This window comes from Palaemon carinicauda, chromosome 23 (genome assembly GCF_036898095.1).
Source record: "Palaemon carinicauda isolate YSFRI2023 chromosome 23, ASM3689809v2, whole genome shotgun sequence".
Classification (NCBI taxonomy): Eukaryota; Metazoa; Arthropoda; class Malacostraca; order Decapoda; family Palaemonidae; genus Palaemon; species Palaemon carinicauda.
Window position 1 is genome coordinate 95,044,276 of NC_090747.1, and position 15,351 is coordinate 95,059,626.

The window sequence follows — 15,351 nt, forward strand, 5'->3', positions numbered from 1 at the left end:
TTATTTGCTAATTTACATACGTAGCAAGTTTATACAATTAGTAAAATCACAAATATTTGTCAAATAAACTCTCGGCAATATTGATCAAGTCGGATGTAAACAAATACATGTGGTCGTTGAGTTATCGGATGAAAATTTTTAAAAACAGTTAATATCTTATTTGATTTTATTAGCAATAAATGCTTTAAAATAGACAGGTCGTAGGATTTTTCAATTGTTGATTTAGGAATTTTAAACGGATAGCATGATATTAATGTTTATAGCTAAGAATCATAGATTTCTGATAAATCATAGATGGAGTACTCCCAGCCTGCTTTCGCCACCAAAGAATAAAAACGTAGCTCTTTATTAACTTATACACAAGTAACTTGCAGATAATTTACATAACTTGCCTAGATGTTATTAATTCGACTCCTTATCCTTTATTAAACTTAAATTCATAAAGAAAAAGACTTCAATAACATCAACCAACGATAGGAGTGTCAGATTACAAGATTAGAATTCTGGGATGCTTGAAATTTCTCACCTTATGTATGAATATATACCTACATACAAAGCCTGACTAATATAATATAAAACGTTGATATGATTATCACATAAATTAAAAACACAAAGGAATAATTTTAATGGGGTATAAAGAAAAGCCGAGAGATGAACAAGCAGGATTTTGAAAAAGTAGAATTTGTACTGACCAAATTTTTATTATTACTAAGACATGTGGTACAGTACAGAAATGTGTTATGTAGAATATAGAAATCCACTTTTGATGGCATTTGTGGACAATGAGAAATTTGACCAATTTGGCCAATTTTGTGGAAAATCCTGCATTATTATGTTCCTCTTACATATGTAAATTTGATTAAGACTATTCATAGCAAGTGCAAAGTTACTGTTAGTGGAGTCCTATCTCATGAATTTCCAATGAACAGTGGAGTACTCCAAGAGAATGTATTATCACTTATGTTGTTTGTTGTCCTCATGGATTTTGTAATGCATAGAACAGTTTGGGATGGCGGAGAAGAATTGTACTGGATTGGTAACAGGAAATTAGCTGACCTAGAGTATGCTGTGATGCTGTCCTTATTAGCAGAACACCACAGAACTTGCAAAGCTTGTTTACCAGAATGCATGAAATATCACATGAAGTTAGGCTCAAGATAAATAGAAGAAAGACAAAGGTGATGAGAATGTGAAATGTAATGGAAGATGAAATATTATTAGGAGAAAGGATTGAGGTGGAATTATTTAAATATTTAGGAACTATGATCTTTAATACTGTACATGGTCTTTAGAATCGGAGTTTAATGAAAGATTTAAAAAAGCAAATCAAACAATGGCTAGGTTCAGTAAAATATGGAAATAAAATTGCCTGATGTTACATAGTATAAAAATTAGGCTATGTATCAGTTTAGCGAGATCGGTGTTGCTGTATGGACATGAGTCGTGATATGACAATGAAATAATATCCAATGGATTTTGTAGATTTGAGAAAAAAACCTTCAGAAGAATATTGGAAGTTGAATGGCAAGACAGGATTATAAAGGAAACTATAAGAGAGATCATTTGAGTGCCATATGTGGATGAGATCATGGTGAGGGGTAGATGAAGATGGTTTGGGCACTCTTTTTGCACTCACCAAGAGAGATTAGTTCACCAAACTTTCAACTGGGCTCCACAGAGCACTAGAAGAGTTGGAAGACCCAGGCCTACATGCCTGAGGACTACGAATCGTGAAGCAGGAGGTGATGAATGAAGAAGTATTGATTTAAAAGCTCAAGATAGAGACGACTGGCGAAATCTAACCAAGACCCTTTGCGTCAATAGGCGTAGGAGGAGATGATGATGATAAAGAAAACAAAAGGAAAATAATTTGGAAAATACATAACCAATGCAAACAATACAAAAATATAAAAATTTATAATATGAAAAATCAATAATCAATTGAAACAATACAGAAAGTAAACTACCTTTCTTTGTATTTGAAACATATGAGTATACATGAAAATTTACATAAACAAAAATTTAACTACAATCTTTAGGCTTTAATTATATCTATCTGATGATTTTGCTTTTTTTCTAGCAACTGCCTATAAAATTCTTTACAATGAAAATTAGGGTTCCATGGGCATTGAATGATAGCTTCTACAGAAGACACTTCCAATTTGCTCTGTTAGTCATTCCACTGGATATTTATGAGAGAGAATACACGCTCAACATTAGCATTATGTCCTGGAATGCTAAATATATAAATACTGACACAAAATTAACATCTCTCAATATTGTTCTTGAAATTCCATCATACAAAGTTCCAACTAAGAAGTGTTATAGGGTATTAAAAATATAATGTTACGATGATGAACAAAATCGGGACAAAAAGGGTGTCCCAGAAGGGTCAATGTGGGAAAGGGAACAAAATTATCAAATCCGGGACATGCCCCTAACCAACGATCATCACAATGTCAGTTAGCACTAATTCAGCAAAAAATGAGTGTGAAATCTTATTTATAATGAAATGCAGATATACCTGCATGAATGGAAGCAAGATACTGTACTGTAAAAACAAAAAATAAAACTATTAATGACCAACTAAGTGATGGAACTAGTATATATTTTTCAGAAACTTCCTATTGTAGCTTGCTTAATCTACCAGGTGATCCCCTTCCTACTTAGTGATAACTATTAATCTACATTTTTCTTGAATATTATCATTTTCATTGTAAGCAATAATCCTTAATATATGGAATGAATTAGATCTATTAATATGAGTCATATGACCCAAAACTTGGGCCTGAGAGGACATTTATCACAGGTACAACTGAGAAAAACCCTGCAGTTGCATTATTTTCTAAAAGTTTAATGGCTGAACAAGATGGAAGAGCAAGTGAAAGTGGCACCATAGTAAAGAAGTATTAAGAGCAATTGTAGCTATAGGCTGAAGGGACTAAAAGAGATTAGATACCAAGAAGGAAGAACGGATGTCAGAAAATAGGAAAAGTAGGATATAATGCAAGTGCTGCTGAGGCCAAAGAAATGCTTCAAAGATTGCACTAACCCCATACAAGAATCTTTAATGGTATAGATGTGTGTAATTTCTTAGATGTTCTAAAGATTAGCATCTTTTTAGTTCTTTGGGCAGCTTCTTGAATATTCTGGGTGTTTTATGTCATAAAATGTGGTGAGCCAAGGAGAGATGGTGTGAAGAATGAATGAAGGTTAGCTATGTTCGTAGGAAAGGAAGACACAGTGGGAAATTAGCCACTTGTTGACCTGACCTGCAACCTGGGAGAACATAGGAAGATTTGAGTGCAGGAAAACAAGTTTTTGTGTGTAGGTACATGTTAAAGTAGTGAAGTTGTAGCAGAATTTTTAAGCATGTGGGTACAACTTGGCCATAAATTTAGTGAATTAAGTCAACCTGACTTTGATCAAGTCCTGCAGCAATAGCTGATCATCACATGATCACCGACCCGGCACATTGAACCTGAGGAGGTAAGAGCCCAAGTTCATCTCTGAAGTCAATGTTTGTGGCAGGAAGAGTGATTATAGGTAGTTAAGCAATAACAAATTCTCTGTAAAACCACATATTCTGGGCAATTAATACCTTAAGTCCTTTATTTTTAAATGTTTTTGTTGCATATTTTCTTCATTAATTCATATTCCTTTAAAGTTCCTAAATGCACAAACACTTATATACTGTATGGATCTAGTTCTTGAAATTTCAAGTTTTAAATTCTTTATTGTGTTACATATAAATATACAGTAGGTATCACATTCTATTCTGGCTTTAGCATCTAGACAGCAATGCTTAGTTGAGATAGGCATGACCTTAAGACACATAAATTTATTCACTACTACAGTATTTTGGCAGCTTTATAGGTAAAAGATAACATTGATGAAAAATTTGTCAAGTCAAAGTACCTGTACATCCTTCGAGGAAAATAATCCATTGATAATTACACCTTATCAAAATTGCTGAATAGCATGACATTGTTTTAGCTTTTCACAAAATCTCATTCTTCAAAAATAAAACACAAAAGAAATTTACTACCAAGATATATTTTCCTATAATTCTACATATAGCAATAACTATAAAACAATAAAAATATCTTGATTCTCAAAGGCTTTGCCTGAGGGGTTTCTTTTTTAATGAAAGGTAAAAACTAGAACAGTGTAAAGGTTAAGAAGTTGGACAGCTAGGTGTGAAGTGACCAAAGAGAACGGATAAATAAGGGTTAGAAACCTAAGACGCAAGTGAGTGAAAAGGGATACAGCAAAGAACTACAGTGTATCATACATTGAATTGGATTATAAATTTATGCCAAAGTCCAGTGTGGTCACTCAGCAGCATCATGAATATAGCAAATAAATTGGGATTGAAAATAAAAATATTTATGGCACACTATAAGCAATAACTTAATGTTTGTCACATAAATACAAAAAATTTGATTTCAGTATCATTATTATTAATATTTTTATTAAGTATTTTAAGCAGATTAGTGTCAAAAATATGTTTCTTAAATACACACGAAAACATACAAATTAATTTATTCCTATGAACCTCCTCTGGTATTCATATGGATTCTTTCTTGAAGCTGGTTGAATGTTGATGTCTATTGTAAATTCTAAAACTATTATCTCTCACTGTGATGGTCTTTCCCCTCCTGTGGAATATTGAGTATATATGGCAGTGTATGGCAATAAAGTGCTTTTCTGTCTTCCTGTCTTTCTGTTGTTTCCTACCCACAAATACAGATAATTTTTATTGTTCTTTAAGGGATTATTTAGTTGCTGATTAATAGGGGATGTCTTGCTATCTGAGAAGGCTACCACGCCTTTGGGCAAAGGCAGAGATTCTAGCTTAACCTGCTCTGTTCCAAACCCTAGGCTAACTCCTCAAATTATACCTAGTGGTTCTAGTGTACCAGTCAGCTAGGGATCTAATGGTACACAGCACATTGTGTCAATACCCTCATTGTGAGCCTTGCTTTCTCAAATTACTTCAGGACATACAGTATTGTAAAACCCTTGCTTTTCCATGATTCTGTCAGTTCTATACCACCCCATTCTGAGATAGAAGACCGAGTAGATACTTGATTACCTTTTATAATAAAGAAGAGAAAACCGAGTCATGAATTTGGATGCTTCACCACAGAAGGTGAAACTGAAATAGATGTGGAAGAAATACACATGGATGATACATCAACGTTTCATTCGTTACGAAAGCTCATTGCCAAGATACATTCAAAATAGGTTAATTCAGATAGAAAGTAAGTCGGCTACTGTAATACTTCTTTCATTCTGTTGCTAAGACCTTATCTCCCACAGAAGCATTCACTAATTTTTTAAAAAAATCAATTGCCTAAACTTATTGTTACCCTAGACCAAGCTAATTCTCTTGAATCCCTTGTTGATATAAATGAAAGGAAGTTGTTGGATGCAGGTTTTTCAAGTTGATTGACTAAAGAAATGTTTATTGGCAATAGAGTAGGAAGCATACTGTAGCGGAAATACTGTACTATCTTTTGCAGATTCTATGTAAAGGGTTGTTTCAGCTTTTACCGAAAAGTTTGTAGGTCACCGGGATCATAACCTTAAACAGTATTAGATCACTTACGTTGTTTAGATGGAAACAATTTTAGATTGTTTCAATCGAGGTTTCTTCAGTATTTGTGAATTTTGTTTAGAATAAAAAAAATTCCTAAATCTTGATTTGCAAGTTATTACACAAGATTAACTAGCTTACAGTTGTTACTGTTAAACTTGTTTTAACTAAAGGGGAGTCTCGGGTAATTGGTGTAGGTTTTTTAATCTAGGGTGTTAGATTTCCCATCTCTTTCCATCATCTTCCCACCTTCATCAGAGGTGTAGGATTCAGCCATATGAATGCCAGGGGGATTATAGAAACTGTAAAAAAAAATCTTAATAATAAAATCTATTATTTCTATACTCAACTGGAATCATGTCATGTCCCCACATGTTCCCGCTTACTAGTGATGTAATGAGGATGTTGAACATGTTTTGATGTTTTGACTTTAAAATTGAAAAGACAACAGTGATAGGATACCCAAGCACTCTTATTGTCATATTGCTATATAAACTCAATACAGTACTCTAATAGACAGGCAAGATTACAGTGAAAAAAAAAATGTGAAATTTTCAAATTCTCCATTTGATGTCAACATTTAACCAGCTTCAAGAGGCCATATGAATGCCAGGTGAGAACAAATAAATTTTACTATCAAAATTCCGTTATTATAAAAATTCGATATAAAAATACCCGAATGATTAAAAATGGAAGGCACTGTAAGACACTGTCATGAAACATGCTCAAGACTATACAGACCTCAAGATGAAATAACTGTCAGGACAGATAAGAAAAGGATGCACAGCAACTGACCCATGGAATCAGCTGCATTGAATGTAGTATGACCATGTCAAATCTTCCTAGCAAATAAACAGGTTGATCTGATATCTCCATAATCAATATACTCCATACTGTACTCAAAATACAGTAGTCTTCAGGCTTTTAGAATATTAAGGGGAAAACAGAGTGAAGGAAATTTGCATACTGCAATCCAGTTTAGCCAGTTTGTTTTTGTCTGCCGAAGACAATGAAAAGATTAAAGGTTTATGATTGTATTATCTTAATAATACAACCACCTAGTAAAGTGAAACACTGCCACTGGAACTTGTATTAGTACTGTACTCCCAAAATATTTATGCAATGCTATTACTTCCATAATTAGTTGGAAGTAATGCTATTAGTTGGTAAGTAAATCTTTAGGTGAAATTCCATATAAAGTTAATAACTCCCAACAACTAATTTCAAAATTAAATTTACCATACAACTGCAGTAGTTACTTTAATTTAGTTTGGGTAAGTTGTAAACATATGAATATTAATATTACAGTACCGCACTATACGTTACCTGAAATTGAGATAAATTAATTCTGTCTTTTGGTATTAAACGAAAAATATTGTGACATCAATTAGAACTGTACAACTTTTTTCATGTTTACACATATACTATACAAAACACAGCACTGAACATCTTACCTACCTGTATATGAATACATTGTGCAATAAATGTACATACTATACTGCACCTCATAACTGTACAGTATATTAATATCAAAGAATGAATTAGGTCTTGAAAAATGTTAAAAAAAAAATATCAAAGGTGGGAACTGACTACCAAGAAGTTAAATACTGTATTTTGTTTGTAGTCTAAACTGCCAAACTATCAATCATATTAAGATGTCACACATTTACAGGCCTTTAGAAAATGGATCATATTAGATTTGGTTAACGTACAATTTCCATAGAAATTATGTGCAAAACAAAATTTCAGCATTAAGAAATACATTGTAAGCAACAAGACTGTTTAGAAAAGCAATATACAGTACTTCTCACCATCCAAAATACAGTTTTAATTTTTCAACAAGCTAGTGATATTTCAAAAGTACTATTCACATAATCAGCCCACTTTACTTACATGTAGCCAATTGGAAATGTCCCCGCCTTACAATCTGTTAGACAGGAGTTCGAGACATGCTCAAGGTTGATAGTTTTCTGTAATGTCTGCAACCTCACCATCCTTGCAAGCAAGGGTTGAGGGGTTTGGTGGAGCCTATGGATTTACTTGCTGAGTCATCAACAGCCATTACTTTGCCCTCTCTGGTCCTAGCGTGATGAAGAGGCGGCTTGGGCACTTATCATATGTATATATATGGTCAGTATAAAGGACATTGCCCTGTCCCTTGCCTCTGAGTAACCTTTAAACCAAATCACTCATATTAAGTGCTGGAAATGAAATTAAGACAGAAATAAGTAAGAAATAACTATAACACCATACACTAGTCCCCTAAGTGTGCAGTTTGATTAAAATTACCTCCCTTTTCACGTAGGTCATAAAGAAAAAGACTACAGTATCTGCTTATATTGTAATGCTGTATTAGTCTCAATCACACAGTAGTAAAAAGGTAACTATAAATTATGTGCTCGTATGTTAAGGGTTAGGGTTACACTGTACTCTCTTAGTTAATGATATTAAACACATGAACATATACCCTACACAACAAATCAAACTTAACACCAAATTTTACCAAATTAATCATTTCCCTTTTAAAAATACTTAACAGTAAGCCATCAAACTTAGTGAAAATAGAGAAAAAAATAGCTTACATGACTAAGACATTTCTTGATAATTTATCCCTCCTTTACAATAATTTTGTAGATGGGTCATGCAGATGAATACTGTAGTTTTATAAAAACTTTCGATCTCCAGGGTTAAATCTATCATTCAACTGACGAGCTTTCTTGAGAATATTATTCTTTTGTGCCTCATCAAATTTATTAACATTCATGTCCTCTTCACGGCTGAAAGGTCGCCTTTCTTTAGGTCCAGACTGCTTTTCTTTTTTCTGAAAGATAAAAAAATAATGAGAAACATTTCCATACTTCATTATTATTATCATTATTACTTGCTAAGCTACAACCCCTATTGGAAAAGCAGGATGCTATAAGCCCAAGTATTGTACAGTATTTCAATATTACTCATATCAAATAAAAAAACAAGAGTTCTGAACCCATATCAGCCACGTCTTGTGGTGAAAGTACAAGCGTGTCTTTTCTTGATCAACAATTGGGCCTAAATTCTGTCTCAAAAAGGCACAATTGCATTTGAATTAACTAAGTAAGTTTTCAACAGTTAAAGCTGCAAAACCAGTTTATAAGCAACACAAATTTTTAAAGTAACTTGTATTTTTCCTAGCTACACAAACCTGAGTCCTTTAGGAACGTAGTATGTGTGTGAAAGCTGGATGACCACTGAGTTTAGCCATGTGCCCTGGCACTAGACTAATAAGCTCCTGCACCACTTAGGGTGGGAGACTAAGGCAGAGAGACCTTGTCACTTGCCTAACCTTTTCACCAATCAAGGCAGCAGAGACAGTCTTGCAAGTTAGAACCCTGATTGAGGCATTTTCAAAGGCTCAGACAAGGTATCGAAAACAGCAAGACTGTTAGAAACAACTCCTATGGGAGAGAGAGGTCTATCCCCTTTTTGTAGAAAGGCCATGTTTAAGTCTGGCCAGTAGCCTTGACGGCTATTACTGAGAGGAGCTCCTCCCAACCAGGAAGACGTGGAACTCCGCGACCTGGTCTAGAGATAATCTGTCTTGAGAATAATCCCTTCTATGATACTCATCATAGAGGATGGCATATTTCTCTGAGAGAGTGAAGGCCAAAGGAGTTCCTTTGGGATCTTGACACAGCAGAACAGGAAACTATTCACCATGAAGTCGTCTGGGACCCACCCGAATCAACCTGAGCCCTGGTGTAATCAAAAACAGTAGATTAGTCAATGGATTAGGGTTGAACGGGGACAGGGCGTAACCATCCAAGTGATCGTAAGGGGTTGGATTAGGGGGTGTGTGTGTGTGTGTGTGTGTGTGTGTGTGTGTGTGTGTGTGTGTGTGTGTGTGTGAAAATACCCCAAGCGTTTCCTGTCAAAAGACTTCTTGTCCGGTCAGCGATTCAAGTTAATCTTGTATTTCGAAATGACAAATTCGTAGATAATTTGTATTTTTCCTAACTATACAAACCTTAGCTATTTAACAGGGGTATTACTTTCGGCGTAGCTGAAATAACGAGCCATTAAAATTTAACGAGGGTTTACTACCCACACCGCTAGTTAGCGGGGGTAGGGGAGGGTAGCTTGCTACCACCCGTCCCCCCCCCCCCCACACACACACACCTGTGCTTGAGCTCACTTTGCTTGGTGGTAGGACTTCAAGGGGGATAGGGCTGGCGGGCAAGTTTAATTAAATAGCTAAGGTTTGTATAGTTAAGAAAAATACAAATTATCTACGAATTTGTCATTTGTTCCGTAACTGACATACAAACCCCACTATTTAATAGGGGTGACTCACCCATTAGGAAGGGTGGACGTCCCAGCCAGTACTGGTTTTTTGGCTTTGCCCGGGGGCTCGTTATTTGAGTGTGTCAGCACCCAAGAAATACGGAGTCCCTGCACCTCGCTAAAACCTTGCTACGCAAGGACTGCGGCCTACGCAAGCTGTGTGTGAAGGCATAACGAAGTGTGACTCGTCCTAGGAAGTTGATCTGAAGCTCTTTAGATGGAATCTTTAGACTAGAACTCTCCCAATACCACCTTGTCAGGGTATGGGGACGTGACAGTATTAACTTAATGCTAGGAACACAAGGAAACATGGTTTACCTGCAGTGCTTTGAGGTCAGCTATGCAGAGAACCCAGGATGTGGCTTTCCCCAAGAGAAGGGATGATGAAGAAAAGAATAAGGGCCAGTCAAACCTTTTCATTCATGCAGACTAAAACCGGGTAACAATGCCCTCAACCTTCTGCTACTTGTCCAATAAGGAGCTTGAGGTTTTAAACCAGCTGTTATGCAGCCACCACAGGGCCAATAGAGAACGTATCGAGCCTCCTGTGGGTCACGTCTTGCAGGTAGTGGGCTGTGAATGTTGTCTGACGCTTCCACACCCCAGCTTGAAGGACCTGCGTCACTAAAATATTCTTTTTGAAGGCCAGAGACGTAGCTACGCCCCTGACATCATGTGCTCTAGGGCAACGTGACGGAGGAGGGTCTGGATCCAGGGACAGATGAATCACCCTACAAATCCATGCCGAGATGGTGTTCTTAGTGACCCTCCTCTTAGTCCTCCCTGTGCTAACGAATAAAGCTGGCACATGAGGACGAACTGCAGCCGTTCTTTTAAGATATAGCCTAAAACTCCTTACTGGGCATAGTAGAAGATGGTCTGGGTCATCTGTTACAGAACGGAGACTAGAAATCCGGAAGGAGTCGAACCGAGGGTCCGCTACTCCCGGATTTTGAGTCTTAGCAATAAACTCAGGGACGAATCTCAACGTTACCTCCCACCATCCCCTTGAATGGGCGATGTCATACGAGAGACCATGAAGTTCGCTAACCCGCTTGGCCGAAGCCAAAGCTAGTAGGAACACCGTCTTCCAGGTTAGGTGGCGATCTGAAGCCTGGCGTAATGGTTCATAGGGTGGTCTCTTAAGAGACCTGAGAACTTGAACCATGTTCCTTGGAGGAGGTCTCACTTCTGACTGAGGGCAGGTAAGTTCACAACTTCATATGAGTAGGGAAAGTTCCAGCGAAGAAGAAATGTCCATTCCTTTTAGCCTGAAGGCTAGACTTAAGGCTGAGCGATAGCCTTTCACTGCCGAGACTGAAAGGCGCATTTCTTCCCGCAAATACAAGAGGAACTTCGCTATTGTTGGAATAGTGGCATCGAGTGGAGAGATACCCCTTCCACGACACCAACCACAGAAGACTTTCCACTTTGCTTGGTAGACAGCTGCAGATGACTTTCGCAGATGTCCAGACATCCAGACCGCAACTTGTTGCAAAAATCCTCTCTCAGCGAGGAGATGCTGGATAGTCTCCAGGCATGCAATCGTAGCAAAGCTATGGCTTTGTGGAAGATGATGGCATGTGGTTGTCTGAGTAGATTGTGTCGAGGAGGGAGCTCTCTCGGTAGCTCCGTTAGGAGTTGCAGAAGGTCCGGAAACCATTCCGCGTGATGCCATAGCGGAGCTATGAGGGTCATCGAAAGATTGACCGATGTTCTGGTCGTGTTGAGCACACCCCTCATCAGACAGAACGGAGGAAAGGCGTAAATGTCGATGTTGTCCCACCGTTGTTGGAAGGCATTGTACCAACCGTGTGTCACACGATCGTACATAGTTCATTTTGTGTATATATTAGGCTTGTATCTTCGCTCTTCCCTCGCACTAAAAAGAACCAGAATAAATATGTCTGCTTTTCTCCCAGCCCGTCACAGCATCTTGCCAGAGAGCCTTGGGATCCGGGACTGGGGAGCAGTACAGCGGAAGCTTGAAGTTCAGAGCTGTTGCGAACAGATCCACAGTCGGAGAACCCCACAAAGTCAGGACTTTGTTGGCTACTAGATGATCCAAAGACCACTCGCTACTCACTATCTGAGACGTTCTGCTCAGATTGTCGGCGAGCGCATTCCTCTTGCCTGGAATGAAACGTGCCGATAGTGGAATTGAGTGGACTTCGGTCCATCTCAGTATCTCTACTATAAGATGGGATAGCTGCTTTGAAAAGGTACCTCCTTGTTTGTTGATGTAAGCCACTACTGTGGTGTTGTCGCTCATCACCACCACAGAGTGACTCGCCAGGTATTGTTGGAACTGTTGAAGGGCCAAAAATACGGCCTTCATCTCTAGAAGATTTATATGGAGGCACTTTTCTGATTCTGACCACAGGCCTGAGGTCGTGTGGTGCAGTACGTGGGCCCCCCACCCTTTCTTTGAGGCGTCCGAAAACAGCATCAAATCCGGGGGGAGGACGAGAAGGTCCACTCCTCTTCGTAGGTTCTCGTCTGTCACCCACCACTGGAGGTCTGTCCGTTCCGCAGGTCCCATAGGGATCATGATGTCCGGGGAATCGTAACCTTGATTCAACCGGGACTTGAGCCGCCACTGGAGGGATCTCATCCTGAGGCGACCGTTGGGAACTAGACGAGCCAAAGATGAAAGGTGACCGAGGAGACGTAACCACGATTGGGCTGGAAGTTCTTGCGACCTTCCTCAGCCTTGCTATCCTGTCGTCTGATGGGAAAGCTTTGTGGAGATTGGTGTCTATAATCATGCCAAGGTATACCAGTCTTTGAGTGGGAAGCAGAGAGGACTTCTCGAGATTTACCATGATCCCCAGATCTTGGCAAAGTCCCAGAAGTTTGTCCCGGTGTTGAAGAAGGGGTGACACCGAGTCTGCTAGGATCAGCCAGTCGTCCAGATAACGTAGGAGATGGACGCCGATCCTGTGTGCCCACGAAGATATTAGGGTGAACACTCTGGTGAAAACCTGCGGTGTTGTGGAGAGACCAAAACACAGCACCTTGAACTGTTACTCCTTGTTGTCTAGGTTGAATCTTAAGTACTTCCTTGAAGACGGATGGACTGGGATCTGGAAGTACGCGTCCTTCAGATCCAGTGTACACATGAAGTCTTGCGGTCTCACTGCTAGTCTGACCCTGTCTGCGGTCTCCGTGCTGAACGGGGTTTGTTTGACAAACTTGTTCAGAGCCGAGAGGTCGATGACTGGTCTCCAGCCTCCAGACGCCTTCTTTACAAGAAAGAGTCGACTGAAGAAGCCTGGGGACCCGGCGAGGACCTCTTGGAGAGCGCCCTTCTTCAACAGGGTCTGGATTTCTGCCCGAAGGGCTTGCCCCCTTGCTGATCCCATGACAAGGGAGCTCAACGACACTGGATTCGTCGTCAGGGGAGGTAGAGATGTTGTGAACGGGACGCGATATCCCTGACTGATTACGGAAATCGTCCAGGAATCGGCCCCGAGTTGCTGCCACCTGTCTGCGCAACTTTGTAGGCATCCCCCCACTGGTGGACATGCAAGGGGACTGCCAATGCTAGCGTTTGCGGCCTCGGCTGCTCCCTCTAGGATTCTTACTTCCCCTGGAGGACTTTTTGCCTTTTCTGTCCTTGACAGGAAAGGGCTTAGACACCACTGTCTTCGCTGCTACCGTCAGTTTTGTGGTCTTGGTAGGACGGGACTGCTGGGGTGCTGGATGCTTATAGGGCTTGGATGTCAAAGCCCTATGCAGGAGGGAGTCTTGGTGGGACTTCCTCCACCTCTAAGCAGCCTGTTCCACATCCTTAGGCTCAGACAAGTTCGTTCCTTCCAAGGAAGAATGCCTGAGCCTATTTATCTTGGTGCTAGGGACCTTCTGATGGAACCTCTCAGCCACCGCATCCCGACGTTTCAGGATGGTGTTCGCCCACAAGTTCGAGACTTGGTGGGCCAGAAACTCGATCGTACGAGTGCCTGAGAGGAGGAACGTCTCCGTAGCTTTCCTGGTACGTTCTTTGGAGAAGTCCTCAGAGCGTATCAGGATACCTAAGGTCCCTAACCAGATATCCAGCCACGAAGTGGCTTACATAGCACACTTCGCAACCTTCTCCTGGTTAAGGATCTCGGTTGCCGAGAACGAGACCTGCCGGTTGGAGAGTCTCTCAAGAGGGACTCCCCTGGTAAGCTCTTCCAATTAATGGTGGAGAGGAAGAGCTAAACAAGACTCCTCTAAGATCTCGAAGTACTGTACCTCCTTTGCTGTACGTGAGGAGGTGGGAGAACCTTGTTGCTGGCACTGGAACGGTTGGAGGAGGCCAACTCAGAGAGCTGGACAGCGATCTTGTCCCTGGTACTCTTAACCCGAGATCTGCTACAAGCCTCTTGAGCGGCTGTATGGGAGACTGCTATAAGCCTCTTCAGAGCGCAATTTTCTAACTCTTCTGGCAAATTCCCTTGTGAACTTATTCGACTTTTATTATTTTTCTTATGATAAAATAATATTTCTGGTAGAAATTTTTATGTTATATCTTTATTTTACCTATATAATTATGTATAATATGAAACCTTTCCATATATGGACTTTAAGTTTTTTGCAAGGGAAAAAGGCGAATTGTAATTATTTTCAGTTAAAACTGGTTTTATATTAACATATTAGAAACATAAATGATGAAAAAAAAGACATATAGCATTATACATACACATACACATTAACGATATCACATCGTAATATATTGTGTATGGAGGGAAATAAAACCTGTGGCAACTCTCAAATCCTACGTCAGGACGGCGGTTGCCTAGTTTTATATTAACGACAACAATACCGAATGTTTTTGTTTTGAATATCCGCGAGTGTTTGTTTAAAAGTATAATTTTATTATAAGTAACTGGAGGGTTGTTTACAAGGAGTATGAGTTACTATTATAATGTAATGTAATATGCCTTCATGTCCAACCGACTGATTTCGTCACTGGCATACCCAAAATAAATATTGAGAGAGAGAGAGAGAGAGAGAGAGAGAGAGAGAGAGAGAGAGAGAGAGAGAGAGAGAGAGAGAGAGAGAGATAATCTTTTTAAGAAATTTTTTATTATGCCTGTTTTCATTAGGTATATCCACAATAGGAATTTTCTATATCTTTTGTATATACTGTATATACTGTATATTTTAATATGCGGTGGTGCTTTTGATATACGCATTACTATATACAAATGCTTAAAAATGTCATAAAAACCTATTGTAATTAGTCTGAACACATAGGCCAGGTCATGAGCTTATTAGTTACTATGTTTATCTATACAAGATTCCAATAATAGTTATTATGTTTTCAATATGATATGATTATCGCTCTCTTTATGTACTTTAAATATTATGACTTTTTAGGTTACAACTAATATATATATATATTTGTAAAAGACTATGATATTGCATTACTTTTATCAATT

The 15,351-nt window shown here is 39.0% G+C and overlaps 1 protein-coding gene across 4 annotated transcripts in view; it reads right to left on the reverse strand.

Moving 5' to 3' along the window:
* Window positions 1-7,225: 7,225 nt before the first annotated feature.
* LOC137617257 (GPALPP motifs-containing protein 1-like) overlaps window positions 7,226-15,351 on the reverse strand; it is a 51,790-nt gene continuing 43,664 nt past the window's right edge. For 3 of the 4 annotated variants that reach the window (XM_068347233.1, XM_068347234.1, XM_068347235.1), the window contains one exon: window positions 7,929-8,423. In XM_068347233.1, coding sequence (XP_068203334.1) covers window positions 8,265-8,423 — 159 coding nt within the window. In that variant the 3' untranslated portion in view covers window positions 7,929-8,264. Of the gene's footprint in view, window positions 7,804-7,928; window positions 8,424-15,351 lie in introns of those variants that run through there. The other variant, XR_011039597.1, reaches the window with a different exon arrangement.